The following is a 26,221-nucleotide window of genomic DNA, read 5'->3' on the forward strand; positions in this document are numbered from 1 at the left end:
GTTGAGAGTTCATAGGATAGCGAAGAAGGTGTTTGGTATGCTTGCCTTTATTAATAAAGTGCATTGAGTATAGGAGTTGAGAGATAACATTGCGGCTGTACAGGACATTGATTTGGCCACTTCTGGAATACTGCGTTCAGTTCTGGTCTCCCTGCTATAACTTGAAAGGGTTCAGAAAAGATTTACAAGGATGTTGGTAAGGCTGGAGGGTTGGAGCTATAGAGAGGTGCTATATAGGCTGAGGCTGTTTACTATGGAACGTCTGAGGCTGAGGAATGACCTTGTAGAGGTTTATAAAATCATGAGTGGCATGGATAGGGTAAATAGTCAAGGTCCTTTTCCCCAGGGTGCAGACTCCAAAACCAGAGGACATAAGTTTAATGTGAGAGGGGAAATATTTAAAAGGGACCTAAGGGGCAACTTTTTCACACAGAGGGTAGCTTATGTATGGAATGAGATCCAGAGGAAATGTTGTAGGATGGTACAATTACAATATTTAAAAAGCATCTGGATGAATACGTAAATAGGAAGGGTTTAAAAGGATACGGGCCAAATGCTGGAAAATTGGACTAGATTTATTTAGAATGTCTGGTCGGCATGGACGAGTTGGCCCGAAGGGTCTATTTCTGTGCTGTACATCTCTAAGACTGTATGATAGAACTACAAGATTGATTAGGAGCAATGGGCTTGATTAGATTTCCCATAAAAAGTTGGTATGGACTCAGTGGGCTAAGTTGTCTCCTGTGCTGTAAGATTTTTATGATTCTAATAAAATTTAAGTCAGTAGGTATGTCCATTTGTTCAATTAGTTTGCTAACTTTGTTTATTTTTCCAAATTTAGCGTTTGAGACGAAGCTTACCAACTGGACAGCTTAGAAGAAACACAGGATCATGGACAACCACGACGTCAGCTACTGGATTGCCAACAATGGAACCAGCACCTCTTCGATGGGACCGCAACAATGGAGTGAAAGCCCATCTAGAGAGTGGGTCAGTGAGCTAAATTATACTTTTTACTAGTAAAATTGACATCATGTAAGCATCCCAAAGGAAGAATTTAGTAAAATAACACAATTCTAGTTGCAACAATTGGTTTATTTTTCTAACAGTTATGTCCTGGAATTAGCTACAAAAGCCATGGTGAATTTAATATGCATGCTGTGATTCGCATGCAAATAACTCTGGAATTTCTGTCAAACGAAAGATAGCCCCTGAATTGTGAATTGACTCCAATTGCTCAGCATTAACTGTGCAAAATCTTCCCCTATGGTTCAAAGAAATTGCCACTTTTACACTAATGAAGAAAATTAACCTCTACACCAGAAGTTAGGCCAAGTTACTGGAGTAATGCAGTGTAAATCAAGACCTGCTGTTCCCAGAATCAGCACAAAATTAGATATTTAATCGGAATATGCAGAGTGCCCAGTTTACCTGTCAGATTGACCCAGGTTACCAAGAAACACAGACCAGGTTTCTGTACTTAATAAGAACTAATATCTATTACAGATAATTGAAACCAATTAATCAACTACAAACTGTTAATATTTAGTCTTGCTGGATAAAACTGAACCCCCCTCAACACATGTAAATGCCAACACGTAAACTCAAACATTGGTGTCATTGGTGGAGGGAATAAAAGTACTAGGGGAAACCATTCAATGGCAACAATCCTCAGAATTAAATGGACTGTTCCTTTTTTGTTTCCCAAGATTTTCAGTTCTGATCATTTTCTGATCATGATCAGATTTACTGGTTCATGAATTATGAAGTCTCTAATATTGATGAAAAACAATAGCATATGGTAATCCATAAGAGAAAATAAAGTGGCTTTCTTCAGGATTCATGTTTCACTGGAGAGTTAGAGAGAGTGTGCAAGAGACACCATCTGCTCTTTGAGCAATCGGAAGGCTTTTGTCAGAATTGTTCACATTCACAAGCTGTTCAGTTTACCACGGAGTCAGGCTGATGACCTTCAGCATCCACAACTGCTCAGAACTCCATGCATTAATCGGCAAACTGTAGCCAGCTAAAATCTTACTTTGGAAATAGACCCTGAAACCAGGCCATCCACAAATATTTTCCCTGATTGCTTGAACAAACTAGCAGTATAAACATGCGATAAGTTTCTGTAACTCACTTTTTAGAATTACAGCAATTCCATCTTCAGATCTATTTCTCAGTTCAGCCCACTGTAGAAAATACAGTAAAATAAAAAGGTACAGTCTTTATAGTTGGTGCTTATGATACATGAAGTCTTAATCCACGGTTAGTCCACTTAACTTTTCTACCCCAGAATGGAAATGGTTAAAACTGTGGAATCTCATTTCTGCAAGTAGAAATTTTTCAGTTCATTTCTGGCACTCTTCGCTTTCTTGTCATCCAGTCTTTCTTTTCTTCTGAATAACTTTCTGTGGTTTGATGCTTATTCACTGTACTTCTTTTTTGTTTTGTTCCTGTGTTTTTTTTTCCCTAAATTCTTAGATCCAATTGATTGAGGAGGTAGACTGGGAACCTTCACAAGGTCCCAAATTCCCCACTGATCTTGTTGGACTTTTATCAGCTAGTCTACCAGCAACTCATGATGTGAGTTTTTTTGATGTGGAAATAAGAAAAGTAATTATAAATGAAGCATTCTCCAGAAAATTCCAAGCTGTTGCTTTCAAAATTAGTAAAACAATTGTGTGCTTTTGTTTTCTTACCCACCCTGTCTCAACACTGGCCACTGACTAGTGAAACTTGTTTACAAGACAAATCAGATTCAAATGCTATTTGAAGTTCCTGCAGTGTGGAGAAGAGGATGAGGAGAGGCAATATAAATTCAGCAGTGTAATTTTAAAGGGGTTATAGGAGTAGAGCATAGATTCATAGAATTGTGCATTACAGAAGAGGCCCTTCAGCCCATCAGATGTGCACTGGTATAAAAATACACTAAATCTAAGTAAATCCTGCTTTCTCGCACTTGGCCCATGGCCTTGAATGTGCTGATATTTCAGGTGCTCATCCAAGTACTTCTTAAAGGTTGTGAGGTTTTCTGCTTCATTGCGCTCCCAGGCAGTGCATCCCAGACTGTCCAACCTCTGGGAGAAAATACTTTTTCTCAAATCCCTGCCAAATCTCCTTTTCACTTTAGCATTATGCCCCCTCGTTATTGACCCTTCAAAAAGGGATTTACATATGCATATCCAGATGTTGATAAAGCCAGTTGATGAAGCTGTTCCTTTTTTAAAAAAAAGGCATGTGGAATTTTAGAATTTATAAATTATTACTTTCAGTGTAATGTCCTAGGCTCCGCTGTCTCCAGTTGCTTCATCAACAACCTTTCTTGCCTTCTAAGGTCATAAATTATGATATTCACGGCTGCTCAGATATTGAAGCAGACTGTGCCCATGTGTACCAAGGCTTGGACAACATCCAGCCTTGTCTTGATAAGTATCAAGTTACATTCGTGCCACATAATGGGTCAAACATCTCTATTTCAAAAAAAGAGAAAATGTAATCATTGTCCATTGATATCCAATGGCATTGCCATCACTGATTAGTTTGACCATCAACATCCTTACCATTAACCACAGTGAATTTGAGAGGAGCTGTGACTCCATTAAGCAGAGATAACAAGGTGTAGAGCTGGATGAACACAGTGGGCTAAGCAGCATCAGAGGAGAAGCAAGGCTGACGTTTGGGTCCAGACGCTTCTTCAGAAATTTTCTGAAGTAGGGTCTAGGCCCAAAACGTCAGCCTTGCTTCTCCTCTGATGCTGCTTGGCCTGCTGTGTTCATTCAGCTCTGCACCTTGTTATCTCAGATTCTCCAGCATCTGCAGTTCCTACTATCTCTGCTCCATTAAGCAGGTCAGGAATGAAGAATTCTGCAGCGAATAACTTGTCTTCTGTCTCCTAGTGCCTTTGCATTATTTATAGGGCACAAATCAGTGGTGTGATGGAATGTTGTTCATTTAGCTGGCTGCGCATAGCTGTAACATTGCTCGAGCTTGACACCATTGAGGAGAAAGCAATCGACTTGATTGGCATCCCATCCACCGTCCTCCATATTCACTCCCTTCTCCATTGAAGTGCAGAGGTAGCAATGTATACCATCCACAAGATATGCTGACTATCTCACCAAGGCTTCTTGGACAGCACATTCCAAATCCTCATCCTCTATTACGTTCTAAAGACTTGGGATGGAACTGCAAATGAACACAGCCTCTTGCAATCTGTGCTCCAAGTTACATGCCATTCTAACTTGGAACTACATTACTGTTTCTTCATTGTAGCTGGGTCAAAATCTTGGCAGTTCTTCCTAGTAACATTGTGATTATCTGTCCACCCCAAGGCCTGTGGTAGTTCAAGAAGGTAGCTCACCACCAATGTCTCCAGGGCAATTAAAATGAGTAATAAATGGTGGCCCAGCCACATCCCATTAATAAGTCTTCAAAATTACAAAAACAAGTAAGTTACTGTAAACTTTTTATAACTCACTGGTTAGGCTTTAACTGGACTTTTATGTCCAGTTTTGAACAAGATAATTATGAAAAATGTCGATGGTACAAGAAGAGTAAAGAGATGATTTATTAGAATGATACTTGTGATGAGGAATTTCAGATTTGTAGGGAGCCTAGAGCAGGGCTTCCTAAACTGGGAATCAAAATCTGAAATGGAGTTGGCTGCCATATGTTGTTTTCCCCCTTCTTTTTGTTTTCAAAGGCCTGTTCCCTGACGACTGCTCTCATGGCTTTCACACACGGAAATAATAGTGCATTCAGTTGGTGCTTTCTGAGCAAGAAAGAGTTTTAATTGATTAATTTAGAGCTAAGACTTTTTTATTTATTATCATTCATGCAGCAGGAATCTGAAATTCACTGCATGGAAGGGTACTAAAAAAAGATTTAGTCACAACTTTGCAAAAGGAATTTGATAGATTTTTAAAAAAGTATCTATCAGGACAATCAGAAAAGAGCAGGTGGAGCTAAGTGGGAAAACTCTTTCTGAGAGCTTGAATAAGCATGATGGGTGATAGTGTTTGCTGCTGTGCTCTATGATTGTTTGAAATGTGATTTGTCAGATTCAGATCCTTTTCAGCTGTTGAACTAATGGTAGCCATATGACTCAAGCAGCACAGATGTGCTTAATTTTAGAACTGGATAGAAATGATCCTGCGTCTAGTTCGTCAAACATCACTTTGAGTTTTACTGTAAATCAAAATTAAAGTGGAAAACTGAAAAGTGGGAAGCAAGCTGACTTTTCCTGTGCTCCATCCTAGAAGTGTGTGCACTGCTGGATGTATATTTTATCAAAGTTGTATCAAACTGTCAGAATTGAATTACTTTCTGTAAGATTCTTTCTCCCTGACCTGCTCTTGTAGCTTAGTATTTATGTTTGCCGACAGAGGCTGAGCATCAAGTCTCGGACACTTTCTGCTATCTCCCCTGGATGATGGCCCCACCACTGAAAATTATGTTGTTGTTTCCAGGACTGTCACTGACCTTCTCCTTTGGAAATGTCCCCCACCAACCTCAAACCCCAACCAAGTACAGGATGCTTTTACCTTCTTCCCGAAGTCCACAAGTAGCACTGCACTGGCAGACATCAGTTCAGCCTGTTCCTGTCCCACTAAGCATTTCTCTCTCTATTTTAACTCCATTTTTCATTTGTAATTCCTCTGATACTTTGTGAATTCCACAATTTCCACTTTTTAGGCTTTAGCTGTTCCTTCTTCCCCTTGGATGCACAATCACTGTAGATGTCCGTTGCTCATCAGGATGGTCTGAAACTCTTCACTTCTTCCATGAAGAGAGACCGGCAGAGTCTCCATCCATCATTATCTTCCGTCTGGCTGAGCTCATTCTCACTTTGTGCACCTTCTCCTTTAACCCGTCTCCTTTTCTCCGATGCAAAGTTGTGTTTCTGTCTGACCAACATGGATCCCAGCTATGCCTCTCTCTTCGCATGGTATGTGGAGCATTCTTCATTCAAGTTCTGTTCAGGATCTCACCCATAACTGTTAATCTGATCCATTGATAATGTTATCAAAGCTGCTTCGTGGTCTTGTCTGAAATTGGAGTCATTAGTTTTGCCTCCAATTTCTATCATTCTCTCACCTTCACCTGTTCTATCACTGACTTGCCTCCCCTTCCTCAAGTTCTATGCTTCCATTTTTGGGAATAAACTGTCCTCCAATGTCCATTATGAGCCTACTGACATATACATACATTGCAGTCCTGAAGAAGGGTAATACCCGGAATGTTGACTTCTCCTTTCCTCCAGATGCTGCCCGGCTTGCTGTGGTCTTCTACCGTCCTGTTTGTCTACCTTGGATTCCAGCATGTGTAGTTTTTTTTTCAACTCTACACAGTTACCACGACTATAGTTCCTTACACCCGACTTCCTTCAAGGATTTCCATTCTGCTGGTTTTTCCACCTTTGTTGTGTCTGTTCCAATTATTCCACTTTCCACCAGAGTGTGTCTTACATAATGATGTTTTTCCTCAGCCAGGGATTTTCCTCCACTGTGGTTGACAGGGCCCTCAGCTGCGGCCCTTGCATCTCCTGCACTTCTGCCCTCCTCTCCTTCCTTGAACATTGATAGGGTTCCCCTTGTCCTCACTTTCCAAGCCACAAATTTCTGCCTTCAAAAGATCATCTTCTGCTATTATTGCCACCCCAGCAGGATGCCATAAGACAACTTCCCTTCTTTTCCCTTCCACTATCAGTATTCCACAGGCACCATTCCTTCTGAGACCCCTGTCCACTCCTCCATCAGTCATAAAATCATAGAATCCTAGAATCCCTACAGTTTGGAAGCAGGCCATTTGGCCTAACACATCCACACGGACCCTCTGAAGAGCATCCCATCCAAACCTACCCCTCTACCCTATCCCTGTAACTTTGCATTTCCTGTGGCTAATCCACCTAGCCTGCTATTTTCTGTACACTATAGGCAATTTAGCATGGCCAATCCACCTAACCTGCACATTGTTGGATTGTGGAATGAAACTGGAACACCCGGAGGAAACCTACGCAGACACTGGGAGAATGTGCAAACTGCGCACAGACACTAGCTCGAAGGTGGATTCAAATTTGGGTCCCTGGCACGGTGAGGCAGCATTTCCAACCACAGCCACTGTGCCACTCACTGTTAACACTTTTTCATTCCATTGTTGAACCTTCCCATACAATCTCAGAAGGTGCAACACTTGCCCTTTCACCACCTCCCTCATGACAGCCCCAAATACATCTTCCAGGTGAAGCAACATTTTAAAAACTGAAAGAACTGTGAATACTTCAAATCAGAAACAAAAACAGAAATTTCTGGTAAAGTTCACCAGGCCTAACAGTATTTATGGGGAGAAGTCAGGGTTAACATTTTGGGTCAAGCGGGCCTTCCTCTGAACATTTTACTTGTACTACTCTCAATCTAGCAGTGTCCTGCATTCACTACTCAGAATATACTTTTCTTTATTTTGTTGAGACCAAACACAGATTGGGTAAGTACTTTGTGGAGTATTCCACTCTGTCTGCAAGAATGATCCCAACTTTCCAATTGTTTGCTAATTTACTAATCCTCATTCATTCATCATTGGCAGTTATTCACAGATAAGGATGACTTTCTTCCACTCTCAGCCTTAGTCCGTAGGTTATTGTGTAGACCGATGCAGATTCTGCTAGCTCCGTTATACTTGGGGCAGAAGGTGATTGTGGGAAGGAATGGATGGGGCATTGGTGTAGCATCGTGCTCCTTGTGTTGCTTTTACCTGACTTCTGCGTTTTCCTGACAGCAAGCCTCGGTGTCAATGCCTTCCCAGATGCTGCTCCTCCACTTTGGACGGTCTTGAGCCAGTGATTCCCAGGTGCCTGTGGGAATGCCACACTTCACCAGTGAGGCCTTGAGGTTTTACTAATGCGCTTCCTGTGCCCACCTGTTACTAATCTGCTGTTTTCGAAGCTGGGAGTCAAGCGCCTGCTTGGGGAGTCTTGTCAGCCATGCGGACAACGTGCCCAGCTCATCAAAGCCAATCAAATGTGGTCAGTACCTTAATGCTGGGGATGTCAGCCTGGTTGAGGTCGCTGGTGTTGGTGTATCTTTCTTCCCAACGGATTCGCAGGATCTTGCACAAGCAGCATTGGTGGCACTGCTCTGGTGCCTTCAGGTGCCTGCCGCAGATAGTCCATTTCTCAGAATCATTTGGAAGTAAGGAACCACAACAGCTCTGTAAACCACGATCTTGATGCTAGAGGAGTGAGCAAGAACTACAGATGCCAGAAGCCCGAGTCGATATAGTGTGGAGCTAGTGGAACGCAGCAGGTCAGGCAGGATCGGAGGAGCAGAAAAGTCAATATTTCGGATTGGGACCCATCATCAGGACTGTGGTAATGGTTGTCGTGGTTTGGTCCAAATTGGGATGGTCTGAATGTTGTTTGGAGTCCATAGGGGATGAGCTAGCTGCATAGACAGGTACTGACAAAGGAGATGTGGCTGTAGTAACGGGTTTGTTTCATGACGTGGTTGACGAGCTTCAGGAAGAAGAGATCACCAAGGGATTGCAGTGGGAAAGAGAGACATTGCAATCTTTTCGGAGGGAAGAGAACAACTTCAAGTTGGGCATCCTTGGAAGGGGCTTCCCTGTAGGGTTTTCAACAGCTAGGAGATAGCAAGAACTACATGTGCTGGTGGCCAGAGTCAACACGGTGTGGAGCTGGAGGAACCATGCAGGTCAGGCATCAGAGGAGCAGGAAAGTTGACATTACGGGTCTGGATGTATTCTTCCAGCTCCACACTGTATCAGTCCTGGTGCCAGATCTGATGATGATGTCCTTGAACATCCTTTTCCTCAGCTGCTGAAGGCTGCCCTAGTGCACTGGAGGTGATGCTGGATCTCTTCTTCAAAAACCACTTTGGCTGATGGGACACGAGTATTGGAATTAGTCAATATTCTCTCAGGCCTCCGTGTAGACCTTGACGATCAGGGTGTTGCTGCACAATGCCAGGTCTGGTTGGTGGAGGACCTTTGTCTTACGGATCCTCAGGGTGCTCTCATATGCTGACAATGGTCTGGAGTACGTCTTCTGAGAGTGCACGTACCGAAGCATCATCTGCATGCTGCAGCTCGATGACACTGGTTGGCATGACCTTTGGTTTTGGCTTGAAGGTGCCGATTTGAATAACTTCCTGCTGTTTCTGTAATTTAGCTTCATTCCAGCAAGGAGCTTATCAGTGACGAGGTGAAACACTGCAGCGAGGTAGATTGAGGACAGTGTTGGGGTAATGACGCATTCCTGCTTGACACTGGCCCGAACAGGGAATGGGTTGGTGATAGAGCCATTTGTCATTACCATGACTTCCATCTCGTCCTGGCGCAGACAAAGGATAGTGATAAACTTCATGGTGCAACCAAGGAGGAGAAGCATGCTCATAAAGCTTTCTGATTGACAATGTTGAAGACCTTTTTTAATAAAACACCTTATTTCTGTCCTCGGCCTACTACGATATTCTAATGAAGCACAATGCAAGGCCAAGGAACATTACCTAATTTTCCAGTTAGACATTTTACTGCCTCCGGACACAATATTGAATTCCACAACTTAAAAGCGTGACTGGATTACATCTGTCTTCCATTTGTCTTGCATTTCCCAAGGGGTTGTCTTGTTTGTTTTGCATTCAGCAGAGAGGATCCATTCTCTCCCTTTCACACCTTAATTTATACCAATTCTGCATTTCTGTTCTTCTTTCACCAGAATTAGCAACCCTTCTGTTTCTTTTCACTGAGCTTCCATACCACCTGTTCCCCTCATTCTTCCTCTGCCTCTGTCAAAAAATATAAAAGCTAACATTTTCCAACCTCTTCCAGTTCTGAGAGAAACATATCAGACTAAAAATATTAATTCTATTTCCCCCCGGAACATACAGCCAGGCCTGCTGAGTTTCTCTTACATTTCCTGTAGTTGTTACATATATAATGCACCCAGTTGAGTTTCTGTTTGGTAACCCTCCTGAATGCTGATAGTTGGGGATTCAGTGATGGTAATGACATTAATGTTAAGGGGTCCTGGTTAGATCCTTTTCTCTTTGTATTTGGATACTGAGAGAAGGTTATTTGATAAAACAACTGAAAATAGTTGGGCCTAAAACACTACCTTGAGGAATTCTGGGAGTGATATGAGCTTGGAGATGATTGATCTCTGATAACAATGACTGTATTCTTTGTGCTAGATATGACTCCAACCAGTTACGTGTTTTGATCCTGTTTTGCATTGATACCAATTTAGCTTGGGTCCCTTGATGGCTTACTCTGTTAAGTGCTGCCCTGCTGGATAGTCTTCTTGCCTCACTTCTAGATTTTATCTCTTTTTTTTTTCCATTCATCATCGGACCAAGGAGCTGAGTGACCCTGGTGGGACACAACTTTAAAAAGGATAGAAATTATTTTATTTTCCATTTAAGCTAGTTTTCATCAGTAAGACCATGATTTTGTATTAATATAGCTCCATCAATATTCTAAAATTTCCAAGGTAACCAGCAGTTCTGCTAAAAAACAAAACATGATACAGAACTGTTTTTGGACATACTAGGGCACATGACAAAATGCTTGGCTAAGGAGGTGGCTTTTAAAGTAGACTACAAGGGTCAACTGTATCCATTTCACAATTACACCTGTTAACTCCCAAGAAGAAACTTTGTAAATAATGATACTAACTGCACAATACATCGGCAAATCATAATATTTTCTGTACTACACATTGGGTTTTTTTATATTTGAATAAGTATCCTTCTTTATTCACCCATCTCCCTCCACTGCTTGCAAAGCGTTTCATTTAAAAATAATCCTGTCATTGTGGATTCCTTCCCCCAAACCCAAATGAATTTATACTTTAAAAGAAACCAATTTATGTATGCTTTCCTGATTAATGGAGAGTGAACTTATGAATTACTAAATAAGCGAAGAATTGATAATGCAACATGCATAGGCACAGTTTCCAAATAAGAGTGATTCCACAAAGAAGTTTAAATAAAAGATACGAGGATCAATTTCCGAGTTGTTCGCAGAGTCAGTTGTTGACCCATGTGATCGTTGCAGTAGAGGTTTCTGACATTATTGACTTTGACAGTTGAACAAAGTGAATTTCAAGTTACTTTCTTATCACCAACCTCCTTCTGTGAAAAAACATTTTCTTTTCTCCCCTTCTTCAGTTCTTGTAAAATATCTTCTCAGCTGAAAACAGTGGGCAAAATATTGTGAATTTTTGGTGAAGTGACAGTTTTTCCAAGTCTCTTGAAAGATTTCTCACTGCTTGGCCGAGAGAATCCTCTATCCATATCCTGACAAAAATCATGCCATGAACCTCCTAAACAACTATTTTGGTCCCTCTTGCCCAATTCCTACCCCATCTTATTGCAAATGGTCTCCAAGGGTCTTCTTGTGTCTCAGTGGACCTCCTGAGGCCCATGCACAGCAGCAGCTTCTGGAGGCAAAAACAATGCATTAGCATGCCAAGCAAATTTTTCCACTAGTTGTATAGTGTCACAGCTCAGAGGGAACCATGCATATGTATCGCATTCCATTCCTGGAAGAAAACCTACAATAGAACTGTGTTTGTTTGTTTGTTTGTTTGAGTCTGTGTGTAGACCAGAGTCTAACTGTGGCAGCTTGATGCCAAACACCATGTCTACACAGGATCTCCAGTGGATTGGTGTCTGTGTTAAGCGACTGCTGCAGCATGAGGAAACAAGATAAGAGAGACTGATAGTAAGTTAGTTGTAGCCTGTAGGGTTTTTGGTCAGCTTGTAAAGATTGCACTGTAATTTCAGGGATCCGTCAGTGTAGCTAGTTGGTGTAAGTGCATGTTTAGGTGGATACTAGGCTTCACTGACTAACCCAGGCAAGGATTTTTTATTGTCTTTCTTAGTGAAAAGGGGCAGAGATGGCAGTTAGTGCAGTGTTGTGCTTCTGCCTTGTGTGGGAGATCAGGGAGCAGTGTAATGTCTCTGTCTATGTCTGCAGAAAGCATGTCTGGCTGCAACTCCTCACAGATTGCATTATTTGGTTGCAGTGGCAGTTGGACACACTGAAGAGCATATGGGGACAGAAAGTGCAATAGATACTAGTAACAGAGAGGTGGTCATACCAGAGGTTCAGTCAGGTAGATGGGTAACTGCCAAGAGAGACAGGCAAGTAGTACAGGAGTCTCCTGTGGCTAATCCCTTCTTTAACAGGTATACCATTTTGGATACTTTTGGAGGGGGAGTATAAACTGGCTCTACTGTAGAGCAGGATGGGGCAAAATCCAAGCAAGCGACAGTGGTTGAAGACTCGCTAATTAGGGACACAGGCAAGAATTTCTGTGGCTGCATCCGAGACTCCAGAATGGTGTGTTGCCTCCTTAATGCCAGGGTCGAGCAGTTGTGTGAAATTCTTAAGGGGGAGGGTGAGCAGCCAGTGGTCGCGGTGCACATTGGTACCAACAACATAGGTAGAAAGAGAGATGATGTCCTGCGGAGTGCGTGCGGGGAGTTAGGAAGGAGACTGAAAAGCAAGACCTTGAGGGTAGTAATTTCTGGGTTACTACTGGTGCCATGTGCTAGTGAGTCAAGAAATAAAAAGAACTGTCACATGCAAGTGTGGCTAAGGAGCTGGTGCAGGTTTTCAGGTTCTTCGATCATTGGGACCTGTACAAGGCAGGGGTTTGCACCTAACTGGAGGGTAACCACTATCCTTGCTAGTGCTTCTTGGGAGGGTTTAACCTAGAGTGGCAGGGATCTGGGAACCAGAGCAGCAGGTCAGCAAGTGGAGGGATTGAGGCAAAGCTAGATGTTAGGACCAGCAAATCAGAAAGAAAAGACAGGCAGAGACACATAAATGAGCACAATGGTACTAATGGCCTGAAGTGTGTTTCTTTCATTGCAAGGAATATTAAAGGTAAGGCAGATGAGCTTAGAGCTGTTCATGGGATCTGTTCATGGGACCATGATGTTGTGGCCAAGAGAGACTTGGCTGAGATAGGGTTAAGACTGGCTGCTCAACATTCCAGGTTTTCTTCATTTTAGATGAGATAGAGAGGGAGGTAAAAGAGGTGGAAGAGTTGCATTACTAATCGGGCGAATGCCATATCTGCATTCAGCGAGGTCATGCTGGAGGGCTCATTCAATGAGGCAATGTGGGTATAGCTCAAAAATAAGGTGGGTGCAAACACTATGACTGAATTATTCTATAGGCCTCCCAACAGCCACCAAGAGATTGAGGAAAAAGTATGTAGGTTGATTATGGAAAGGTACAATAAAAACAGTTGTCATCGTGGTGACTTTAACTTCCCCGGTGTTGACTGGACTCCCTTTCGATCAAGAGGCTTAGACGGGGTGAAATTTGTTAAGTGCATCCAAGAGAGTTTCTTGAAACAACATGTGGATGGCCTAACTAGAGGCGGGGCCACACTGGACGTTGTATTGGCTAATGAGTCTGGCCAGGTGACTGACATTTCAGTGGGAGAGCCAATTGGTAATAGTGATCACAACTCCCTAAGTTTTAAGGTAGCTGTGAACAAGGATAAGTCAGGATCTTGCGGGAAGGTACCAAATTGCAGGGGTGGGGTGGGTGCAAATTTATGTCATAGCTCGGAGATCAGGTGTGTTCATTGTGAGGAGCTGTTGTCAAGCAGGACCACTTTTGACATGTGGGAACTGTTTAAAGGCCTGATGGGAAGACTTCAAGACCAGCATGTTCTAGCAAGGAGGAAAGGTAAGAATGGTAAGGTAAAGGACCCTTGGGTAACCAGAAAAGTGATGAATTTAGCTAAAGGGAGAAAAGAAGTACACGTGAGGTTTATGAAGCTAAAATTGGACCTTGCCCATGAGCCTATAAGGAAAGCAAGAAAGTACACAAGAAAGGAATTAGGACAGCAAGAAGAGTCTGACATGACCTAGGCATTAGGGTTAAAGAGAACCCAAGGCATTCCATAGATATATTATAAACAAGAGGATAACTAGGGAGAAGGTAGAACCACTCAAAGATGAACTTGTGCTTGGAGGCAGAGAATGTGGGAACGATCCTAAATGAGTACTTTGTATTGGTATTCACCCAGAAACGATATGGAGGATAGTGAGATTTGTGTGGAACCTGCTAATATGCTAGGGCATTTTAATATCAAGAAAAGTGTTGGATCTCTTGAAGAGCATTAACGTGGATAGGTCCCCAGGGCCTGATGGTATCTACTCCAGGTTTCTGATAGAAGCAAGACAGGAGATTGCTGGGGCCTTGATCAAAATCTTTCGATCCTCATCAGCCACTGGAGAGGTCCCAGAGGACTGGTGAGTAGCTAATGTTGTTCCTCTGTTCCAGAAAGAAATTGGGGATAATCCAGGAATCTACAAACCACTGAATCTCACATCAGTGTTTGGGAAGCTATTGGAGAGAATTCTTAGGGACAGGATTTATGCTTATTTGGAAAAGCATGGCTTTGTGCACGGCAGTTCATGTCCTACTAATTTGATTGAATTTTTCAAGGAGTGATGAAGATGATCAACGAAGGTCGATCAGTGAATGTTGTTTACTTGGATTTTAATAAGTTGTGGTAGGCTCATCCAATGCACAGGATCCACGGTGACTTAAATTCTGAATTGGCTTGTCCATAAAAGACCAGGATATTGGTGGAACGTTATTTCTGAGGCTAGATGTCCATGACTAGTGGCGTTCTGCAGGGTTCTGTACTGGGACCTCTGCTCTTTGTGATACCTGTAAATGATGTAAATGAAGATGTCGATGGGTGGTTAGTAAATTTGCAGATTGGTGGAGTTGTGGATATTGTGGAATGTTGTCAAAGGATGCAGCTGGATACAGATCCGTTGCAGATATAGTCAGAAGTTTAATCTGGGCAAGAGTGAGGCCCTGCACTATTTGAGATGTTAAGGAAAAATACACAGTTAATGGCAGGACCCTGAACAGCGTTGATGTACAAAAGGATTTTTGGGTTCAAGTCCAAAGCTCCCTGAAAGTAGCCACGTAAGTAGATAGGGTCATAAAGAAGGTATATGGCATGCTTGTCTTTGTTGCCTGAGGAATTGAGTACAAGAGTCAGGATGCCATGTTGCAGCTTTGTAAGACTTTGGTTATTGTATTGCACTCAGTTCTGGTTGCCACATTACAGGAACCATATCGAGGTTTTGGAGGAGAAGTTGCAGAAAAAGTTTACCAGGATGCTGCATGGATTAGAGGGTTTGAGCTGTAAGGGTGGCATGGTAGCTTAGTGGTTAGCACTGCTGCCTCACAGGGACAGGGACCCAAGTTCGATTCCACCCTTGGGATTCTGTTTGTGTGGGGTTTCTACATCTCCTTGTGTCTGCGTGGGTTTCTGCCATGTACTCGGGTTTCTTAGGTGGATTGGCCATGCTAAATTGCCCATAATGTTCAGGGATGTGCAGGCTAGGTGGTTTAACCATGGGAACTATAGGGCGGCAGGGTGGCTCAGTGGTCAGCGCTGCTGCCTCACAGTGCCAAGGGCCTGGGTTCGATCCCACCCTCTGGTAACTGTCTGTGTGGAGTTTACACGCTCTCCCTGTGTCTGCATGGGTTTCCTCTGAGTGCTCTGGTTTCTTCCCACACTACAAAGATGTGCAGGCTAGGTGGATTGGCCATGCTAAATTGATCAGTGTTCAGGAGTGTGTAGGTTAGATGGGTTATAGGAGGATGGGTCTGGGTGGGATGCTCCCAGGGTCAGTGTGGACTTGTTGGGCCGAAGGGCCTGTTTCCATACTGTAGGGATTCTGTGAAGTTCTATGAAGCTGCAGGTTCACAAAGATATGGCAGCGGAATGGGTCTGGGTGAGATGCTCTTCAGAGGGTCACTGTGGACCCGTGGGGCCAAATGTATCGTCAGTGATGATTCTGAGAAGCTGGAAAACTCATGTTGTTTTCTCTCAAGCAGTGCAGGCTGAGGGGAGACTTTAGCAAAGTCATTAAAATTATGAGTTGCATAGTTAGGGTTGATGGTCAAAATCTCTTCTCCGAGTTGAAATGTCTAATCCTAGCGGGCATGCATTTTAGGTTAGAGGGAGAAAATTCAAAGGAGACAGGAGCAAGTGTTTTTTTTAACACAGATAGTGGTAGGAGTCTGGAATGCACTGCCAGGATGGTGATAGAGGCAGATAAAATAGGAGCATTTAAAGGACTTTTAGATAAGTGCAAGAATATGCAAGGAATGGAGGGATATGGACCAAGGCCAAACAGAAGGGATTAGTTTCGTTTGGCATAATGTTTGGCATAACATCATGGGCCAAAGGCCCCATTCCTGTGCTATACAGTTCTGTCTTCTAAGATTAACCAAGTATATATAAAGCAATGGGTACAGTATGGCTCCACTATTGCTCCTTGTTGTCAAAAATATGTTTTCTTTCCCTGGCCTCGCTTGACATAGTTGGAGCAAGCAGTACATAACAAATAGGGAGCCAATGCATTAAGGTCACCAGAATTAGGGACCTCGCAGGAGTGCAGGCTCTGTGTGTAGTGCTCTTGCCCTCTAAAGAACATAGATAACAAGAACAGGAATATGATATCATTCATAAAGTCAGCAGGTATGGGATACAGGGTGATTTGGCTGTCTGGATTCAGAATTGGTTGGCTGACAGGAGGCAGAGAGTGGTTGTAGATGGTAAGTTTCCTGCCTGGAGGTCAGTGCTGAGTGGTGTCCCGCAGGGCTCTGTTCTTGGGCCTCTGCTCTTTGTAGTTTTTATAAATGACTTGGATGAGGAGGTTGAGGGGGGGTTAGTATGTTTGCTGATGACACAAAGGTGCCATAGATAGTATCGAGGGCTATTGCAGGCTTCAGCAAGACATTGACAGTATGCAGAGCTGGGCTGAAAAATGGCAGATGGTGCTCAACCTGGATAAATGCAAAGTGATGCATTTTGGAAGGTTGAACTTAAATGCTGAATATAGGATTAAAGGCAGGATTCTCGGCAGTGTGGAGGAACAGCGGGATCTTGGTGTTCAAGTGCATAGCTCCCTCAAAGTTACCACTCAAGTGGATAAGGTTGTTAAGAAAGCATATGGTGTTTTGGCTTTCATGAACAGGGGGATCGAGTTTAAGAGCCGCGAGGTTATGCTGCAGCTCGACAAAACCCTGGTGAGACCACACTTGGAATATTGTGTCCAGTTCTGGTCGCCCTATTATAGGAAAGATATGGAGGCTTTGGAGAGGGTGCAAAGGAGGTTTACCAGAATGCTGCCTGGACTGGAGGGCTTGTCTTACGAGGAGAGGTTGACTGAGCTTGGACTTTTCTCTCTGGAGAGAAGGAGGAAGAGAGGTGACCTGATCAAGGTGTACAAGGTAATGAGAGGCATGGATAGAGTCGATAGCCAGAGACTTTTCCCCAGGGCAGGATTGACTGCCACAAGGGGCTATAGTTTTAAGGTGTTAGGAGGAAGGTATAGAGGAGACGTCAGAGGGAGATTCTTCACCCAGAGAGTTGTGAGCGCATGGAATAGTTTACCAGTGGTGGTCGTGGAAGCAGAGTCATTAGTGACATTTAAGCGACTGCTGGACATGCACAAGGACAGCAGTGAATTGAGGGGAATGTAGGTTAGGTTATTTTATTTTTGGATTAGGATTATTCCACGGCACAACATCGTGGGCCGAAGGGCCTGTACTGTGCTGTAGTTTTCTATGTTCCGTGTTCTATGACATTCATCTCAAGTCTGCCCCACCATCTATTAGATCATGGCTGATCTACCCAGGCCTGAACCCTTCTTTGACACCAGCTTGTTTTATCCCTCTTCGATAGTTCAAAAATTTATCAATCTCCTCTTTAATATATTCAGTGGTCCACCTGTACAAAGCTGTTGGGTATAGAACTCTGACCAGTCACTACCCTTTGAGAGAATAAATTTATTTGTATCTAAGTTTTAAATGCCTGCCTCCGTACTCTGTAACCATAGTTTGAGATTGCACCATCAATGAAAACATCATGTCAACATCTGCAAAGCACATTCACAATCTTGTATATTTCAGTGAAATCACCCCTCAGTTCTTCTAAACTTTAATGAATGAAGGCCTGTTTTTATTAAGCTGACAAGCAGCAGCATGGATCTTGCAGCTGCTTCTGCGATTGCAGGCTTATTTAAAGATTTAACATAGTTTTTTTTACAATTATTATAGTCATTATAGCTTACTAATATAATACTTTTGCATTTTGTTTTGTTAAAAAAACACACTGAAAAACCACAATTTTTTTCTCAAATGGACTTTTTTAAAATGAATTTTTAAGTAAATGGCTGAGGTTTTGTTTTATTCTTGATTCAGAAATTTTAAAAAGTCTTTGTGTTTTAGAGCGTTCTTTTTGTGCATCCCAGTGGTATGTTTAAGAACATAGGATTGGGATATCATAGCTATTACAGAAACTTGACTGAGAAATGGACAAGACTGGCAGCTCTATTTTCCTGATTTTAGATGCTACAGGAAGGATAGAAAAAGAGGCAAGAAAGGAGGGAGGGTGATGTTTTTATTAAGGAATGCATTACTGTTGTAACTAGGGAAGATATTTCTGAAAAATTGTCCAGTGAAAATATATGGGTAGAATTTACAAATAAGAAAGGAAAGATCACTTTGGCATTTTACTACAGGCGCCCCAATAGTGGAGAGAAAATGAGAAACAAATAAGTATGGAGGCCTCCGATGTATGTAAGCATAGTAAGGTTGTAAAACTGTGGGATTTTAATTTTCCAAACGTTGACTGGGGCTACCATAGTCCGGATGATGCCTGGTCTGGAGCGAAGGCCTTCTGCAGAAAGGCTGAGGGTCTTGGGTCTGTTCTCATTGGAGAGAAGAAGGCTAAGAGGGGATTTAATAGAGACATAGAAGATGATTAGAGGATTAGATAGGGTGGACAGTGAGAGTCTTTTTCCGAGGATGATGACATTAGCTTGTACGAGGGGGCATAGCTACAAATTGAGGCGTGATAGATTTAAGACAGATGTCAGAGGCAGGTTCTTTACTCAGAGAGTGGAAATGACGTGGAACGCCCTGCCTGCCAATGTAGTGAACTCAGCCACATTAGGGGCATTTAAACGGCCCTTGGATAAGTATATGAATGATGATGGGATAGTGTAGGGGGATGGGATTAGATTAGTTTACAGATCGGCACAACATCGAGGGCCAAAGGGCCTGTTCTGTGCTGTAGTGTTCTATGTTCTATGTCCTAAAGGTTTGAATGGTGAAGAATTTGTCAAACGTATTCAAGAAATTTATATAAATTAATAAGTTAATGTGCCTACTAGAACAGGAGCAAACCTAGACCTTTTGGACAATAAGACCGAACAGGTGACTGAAGTAAGTGGCAGAATACTTTAGGTTTAGCAATTATAATTTTGTTAGTTTCAAAATAGTTATCTAAAAGGATCAGCCTTCCATAAAAGTTAAAGTTTTTAATTGGAGTAAGGTAAATTTTGATGGGATAAGACAAGAACGTTCAAAAACTGATTGAAGTAGACTGTTCACAGGTAAGTTGTCACCAAAGTCCATGCAAGTCAAAGGACATCTGACAAGTTGGGGACATTCAAGAGCTTGATGATGAGAGTTCAGAGGCATTTTGTTCCAGGTAGAGTGAAGGGTAAAGATGGTAAGATTAAGCAACAATGGATGAATAAAGCTATTGAGATTCTAGTCAAGAATAAAAAAAATAGTGTTTTTGATGTAGACAGCTTGGTTCAACTGAATCTCTTAATCAATATAAGGGACACTCTTAAGAGAGAGATTAGGAATGCAAAGAGGCGATATGAGATATCATTGGGAGATAAGGGTAAGGATAATCCCAAGAAACTGAACAAATACACTAAAAGCAAGAGGGTAATTAGAGATAATAAAATGTGAGGCTGGATGAACACAGCAGGCCAAGCAGCATCTCAGGAGCACAAAAGCTGACGTTTCGGCCCTAGACCCTTCATCAGAGAGGGGGATGGGGAGAGGGTTCTGAAATAAATAGGGAGAGAGGGGGAGGGGGACTGAAGATGGATAGAGGAGAAGATAGGTGGAGAGGAGAGTGGGGGGGGGAGGGGATAGGTCAGCCTGGCAAGGACGAACAGGTCAAGGAGGCGGGATGAGGTTAGTAGGTAGGAACCTGTCCGTCCTCCCTGGACTTAGAGTTGGGTTGGACCTATTAAAAATCAAGGAGATCATCTTTGGACTGAGCCCCAGGAGATTGGAGAGATACTAAGTATTTCGCGTCAATTTTTACTGTGGAGAAAGAAATGGGGTCGAGAGAATGCAGAGAAATAAACTCTGATGTTTCACGAACTGTGCACATTACAGGAATGGAAGTTCAGGAGTTCTTAAGAGAATATAAAGGTGGATAAGTCTCAGGATCCTGATCTAGTGTGTCCCAAAGCGTTGTGAAAGTAAGGGAGGAAATTAGAAGACCCCTTGCAGAAATATTTGCATCACGTATAACTACGGTGAGGTGCCTGATGACCTGAGAGTGGCTAATGTTGTACCTTTTTGTTTAAGAAAGGTTGTAAGGAGAAACTGGGGCCTATAGACCTGTGAGTCTGACTTCAATTGTAGGTAGATTGTTGGAGCTAATTATAAAAGATTGGATTTTTGAATATTTAGAGAGGTGAAAATGGATTTGGGATAGTCAGTGTGGTTTTGTGCGAAAAAGGTTGTGCCTCATAAACTTGAGTTTTTTGAGGAAAGTTACCAAAAATTTGTTGATGGCAGATGAGTAGATGTTGTTTAATTTGGATTTTAGTAAAGCCTTCGGCAAGGTTCTGCATGGTAGACTAGTTAGCAAAGTTAGGACACATGGGATTCAGGGAGAGATTGCCAAATGGGATACTTAATTGGCTTAACAGCAGGAGATAGAAAGTAATGATGGAGGGTTGCTTTCCAGACTAGAAGCCTGTGACCAGTGTTGTTCCAAAGGGATCGCTTCTGGGTCCCCTTTTGTTTGTCATTTATGTAAATGATTGGGATGAGAATATAGAAGGCACGGTTAGTAAGTTTGTGGATGACACCAAAATTGGTGGCATTGTAAATAGTGTAGAAGATTTTCTAAGATTATAAAGGGATCTTGATCAAATGGGTCGAGGGGCTGAAAAATGGCAGATGGAGTTCAATCTAGATAAATGCGAGATATTGCATTTTGGTACAACAAATAAGGGTGGGGATAATACAATTCATGGTAGGGCCTTGAAGTGTTGTAGAACAGAGGGACCTAAGGGTACAGGTACATAATTCTTTAAAGTTTGTGTCTCATATGGACAGGATGATTAAAAAGGCCTTTGGCATGCATGCCCTCAGTGCTCAGTTCTTTGAGTAGAGGAGGTGGGACATTATGTTGAGGTTGTACAGGATATTAGTGAGGCCTCTTGGAGAATATGGTGTCCAGTTCTGGTCACTCAGTTTTGGGAAGGATATTAGCAAGATGGAGACAGCTCAGAAGAGACTTACCAGGATGTTGCCAGGAATGGAAGGTTTGACTTGTAAGGAACAGCTGGATAGGCTGGGACTTTTTTCCCTGGAGTGTAGAAGGTTGAGAGGTGACCTGATAGAAGTTTGTAAAATAATGAGAAGTATAGATAAAGTTTGATGGTTGGTGTCTTTTCCCTAAGATAGGGAATTTCAAGACAAGGGGGCATATTGTTAAGATGAAGAGAGAGATTTTAAAAAAAGACATAAGGCAATTTTTTTTATACACAGTGGTCACGTGTGGAATGGGCGCACTGATGAAGTGATGGATATGGGTCCAATTACAACCTTTAATGGACATTTCGATGGATATATAAATAGGAAAGGTTTGGAGGGATGTGGGCAATGAGCAGACAGGTGGGACTAGTTTAGTTTTGGTATTATGTTTGACATATACTGGTTGGACCAAAGGGTTTGTTTGTGCTGGATGACTCTATGACCCCTGAATCCCTGCAGTCAGCCAAGTTAAGAACCTCAGACTGGTGGGTCTTGAAGACTCGTCTCTCACAGGTCAAGACGCTTGCCTTGCTTACTTTAGGTGTGTAGTTCCTTTCCATTGTCAAGTTTTGATTTCCACAGCAATGGAAAGCAGCCTTACACTCTCCACGGCCAGTGGTTTCCAACATCCATCCTTTCTCCAAGTTTCTCTGGATAACCCCAGATGAAGAGATCTAAGACCTGTGAGTGATGCCTATAAATATCCCTGATTGTTATGCCTATTCTCTGGATTGGTTGCTATGGAACCACAAGACTGGCTATGACCCACTCTGTGGAATGTAGAGGCATGGACCTCGACTGAGAATACTCTGGTCAGATACCTGCCCATGGCCAACCTTCTGGAACGAAGGCTACCCTTGACTTACAATGCTGGGACCCTTTGATCGACTAGTGCCTCCATGGACTTTGGTGACAACTACTCCCTTAAGACTTTTGAGATGTGGCAGCTGGTTAGCTGCATATATTTTCCATACAAGCTGCCAGCATGTGATACACATGTGCTATTGACGTAGCATGTTGCCATACAACAATGTGTATGCACTTAACCTGAGGCTGATTATCACCGTAAGCTGCTTGGTTATGTTACTGCGCTAACAGACATTGCCATGTGAAACTGTCATGCAATGAGCATGCAGATTGGTGCTAAGTGAGTGAGCAGTAAGAAAGCAAGTGAGCAACCTGGTCCCATCCATGAACTGACTGCCGATGGCTGTGGACTGTGACCTCATAACAGCCTTCTGGTGCAAGTTCCTAGTGCATTCCGCAATACAAATCTGTACTTCCTAAGCATCCTGCAAGTGGATCAGAGAGGTGCCTGAGGAATTGGCATCGATTTGATGCCATTGTCCCCTGATGAGGGGTGTGTGTGGCCAGTGTCCATGGATTGTGCCTTGAAGTTTTGTTGCACAGTAAACAACACAGTGGCTCTTCGCAGCCAGGGGTGAGCTGATGTTAGCTATTTGCTTTGACAGCCATGTTGAGAATTCTGGACATCTAGTTTGCTTATGTTGGGTGGTGGGTTTGGAAGCTGAGTATGAATGAAACCAGCTGTGCAGTCAATCAAGTCTTTAACCAACAATAATGCTCAACAGTTTTCAATCTCTCCACAACCCCTTGAGCTAAGTTAAAAAACACGTGAATTGCTCCCAACATCACAAGAGGCCTGGTCAGACTTCTGTCACGATTCTGCCACATTTCTTGCCTAAACTCTTTTTCTCTCCACAGATGCTATCTGGCCTGCTGCATATTTCCAACATGTTTTGCTTTTATTTCAAAAGTAATAACTTCAGCCAAGAATAGTTTCATAGATTTAGGAGAAGTTTTCCATTCCATATTAAATAAATTTGGCAAAGGGAAATGCTATCAAGTATCCCCACAACAAATTCCTGCTTTGTAATGATCATTTGTATAAGACAGATGATTCTTTTTAAAAAGAGATTATTTGTACTTGTGGTTGTCTGTCTAATTTTCACAGTATCAATGATTAAAATAAATATTTACATTTGAATTTTGGAACACAATAACATTACAATATGGGGTACAAAATGTTTTATGATGGCATGGGGAAATGTTCATTCAAATGCCAAATCATATCTACTTGTCTCCTAGTCTATCTTAAGATCACCTCCTTATGTTGCTACATGATTCTAGTACGTTAGCTTTCTGTGTTAAGTGTTTGACTAGCTCCATCTTCATTTTGTTATTTATTTTTAAGGACTTTTTAAAGTTGTTTCATTGATGGTTGAAATTTTAAATCTTTCCTTGAAGAATTATGTTGTCTTTGCCCATCTGATCTCCTTTTCCTGTGCAAAAATTGTGGACACAGTTGTTTAAAGACCAGTTCATCTTGAATATCCAGTCAAAGTACAATGTTTTGCTTTCCACTGGCATTTTGTAAAACTGAATCACTGTGCCAGAAGGTTGCAAGTTAAAATTCCACTTCAGGGATGTGAGTATGTAAAATAAGTTGATTCTCTAATACAGCACTTAGGAAATGTTGTATTGTTGGACTCGCTGTCCTTTCTACCTTCTCCATAAGTGGTACAGAATCCCATCATGTGATTGACAGACAAGCCTTCCCAATGTGTATTGCTCCATTCCGTCATCAAAGTGGACTCTTTAGCCATAGTCTTCTATCTCTTTGTAGCACCTTGTTTTGCAAAATTGGTTATTATCTGGATGTGAGTTTGCTCGCTGAGCTGGAAGGTTCGTTTTCAGATGTTTTGTCACCATTAACACATTGATTTGGAGCCAATCTACCATCCCCTGAGAAAAAGAACAGGAAATGACATCACCAACCCAAGGAAACTTAACCAGATAAATAGAAAGCGAGACATAACACCAGCGCTTCGTCGGAGGCTCACTGATGATGTTACCTAGTATGGTGACGAAACGTCTGAAAACGAACCTTCCAGCTCAGCGAGCAAACTCACATCCAGAACCTCAACCTGAGCTACAAATCTTCTCAAAACTCATTGGTTATTATATTAGAACAGTGACTATAACTTGTAGCATTTCTTTGGCTATAAAGTTCTTTAGTTCTGAGGCCATGTCAGTTGCAATGTAATGTTCAGAGACCAAAAAAACTGCAGATGCAGGAATCCAAAGTAGACAAATAGGAGGCTGGAAGAACACAGCAAGCCAGGCAGCATCTGGAGGAAGGGAGAAGTCAACATTTCAGGTATCACACTTCTTCAGGACTTTGAGTCTCAATTTGGAAGACAAACAAGGACAGGATTTCGACAGTTAATGGTAGGATCCTGGGGGGTGTTGGTAAATCGAAAGAGAACTGGGGGGTTCATGTCCAAACTTCTTTGAAAGTTGCATCACAGGTAGACAGGATGATAAAGAGGGCATTTAGCACGCTTACCGTCATTGCTCAGATCATTCCGTATTAGAGTTGAGACATGCTGTTGTACAAAACATCATTGAGGCCACTTTAGATTATTGTGTACAGTACTGTTGCCCCGCAGTAGGAAGGATATTATTAAATTCGAGAGGGAGCAGAAGAGATTTACAAACATGTTACCAGGACTGGTGAGTCTAATTTACATGAAGAGGCTAAATGGAATGGGACTTCCATGGAGTGGTAAGGGCGTGGAATGTCCTGCCTGCCAATGTAGTTAACTCAGCCACATTAGGGGCATTTAAACAGTCCTTGGATAAGCATATGGATAATGATGGGATAGTGTAGAGGGAGGGGCTTAGATTAGTTCACAGGTCGGCACAACATCGAGGGCTGAAGGGCCTGTTCTGCGCTGTATTGTTCTATGTTCTATGCTCTTCACTGGAATGTTGGAGGTTTGAGGGTTAACCTTCTAGAGGTTTATGAAATTATCAGGGGTATAGATAAGGTGAATACCATAGGTATTTTTCTGAGGGTAGGGGAGTTCAAAACACAGTTTTAAGGTGAGAGGAGAAAGATTTAAAAGGGACCTGAGGGCACTTTTTTCACACAGAAGGTGATACATATGTTGAATGAACTGCCAGAGGAAGTGGTGGATGCAGGCACAGTGACAACACTTAAAAGAAATTAGGAAAGGTCAGAGGGATATTGGTCAAATACAGGAAAATGGGACTAGTTTAGTTTGGGGAAATTTTCATTGGCATGGGCGAGTTGGCCTAAGGGGTCTGTTTCCATGCTGCATGACTCTATGACTCTATGGCCCTGATATTTTTATGGAGGCAAAACAAATAAAGGTATAGAAGCTTAACATAGAGGTTAACTATTGAAATTGTATTTCTTAATGTATTATATATTTGTGCTTGCACTACATATTGGTGGAGGCAACTTTTATCTGTGTTAAAGTGATTTGAGAGCAGTTTTTTGACTGACTTGTTTGTTTGTTGACTTGTTTTCCCTTTTCAAGTACTTTAAATGTAGGTTCACAGGCAAATGGACCTTCCAGTTCAAACCTGTTGACAATTCCCAAATCTCGATCTGCATCCCTATCTTTAACATCTCATCACGTTGGACCCAGACGGGCAGGTAACAAATTTTTGTCTTAAGGTAAAAGCATTTGCTCTGAATGCAGCTAATAAGACATCAATTATTGACTAACAAACTGGTTTCTAGTTAACAAAATAAAAATGAAAAGTTGTGAAGTAGCCTCCCAATGCAAGGTCTGCACCTTCAATATTGAAGCATGAAACCAAAATGAATATATCTTCCATCCTATCCGAGAGAAAGTACTGCTAGATTAGTTGTCTCCATTATTGCAATGAAAGTAGTTAAGATATGTAGGATTGAAGGGGTAACGTTATATGTGAGTTTAAAAAAAAT

At 42.2% G+C, this 26,221-nt stretch overlaps 1 protein-coding gene across 3 annotated transcripts in view; it reads left to right on the forward strand.

Moving 5' to 3' along the window:
- The window catches only part of pde3b (phosphodiesterase 3B), a 248,370-nt gene that overhangs the window by 183,297 nt on the left and 38,852 nt on the right, over positions 1–26,221 (forward strand). For all 3 annotated transcript variants that reach the window (XM_048545839.2, XM_048545840.2, XM_048545841.2), the window contains exons 4-5: positions 842–990; positions 25,809–25,927. In XM_048545839.2, coding sequence (XP_048401796.1) covers positions 842–990; positions 25,809–25,927 — 268 coding nt within the window. The remainder of the gene's footprint in view (positions 1–841; positions 991–25,808; positions 25,928–26,221) is intronic.

This window comes from Stegostoma tigrinum, chromosome 17 (genome assembly GCF_030684315.1).
Source record: "Stegostoma tigrinum isolate sSteTig4 chromosome 17, sSteTig4.hap1, whole genome shotgun sequence".
Taxonomy (NCBI): domain Eukaryota; kingdom Metazoa; phylum Chordata; class Chondrichthyes; order Orectolobiformes; family Stegostomatidae; genus Stegostoma; species Stegostoma tigrinum.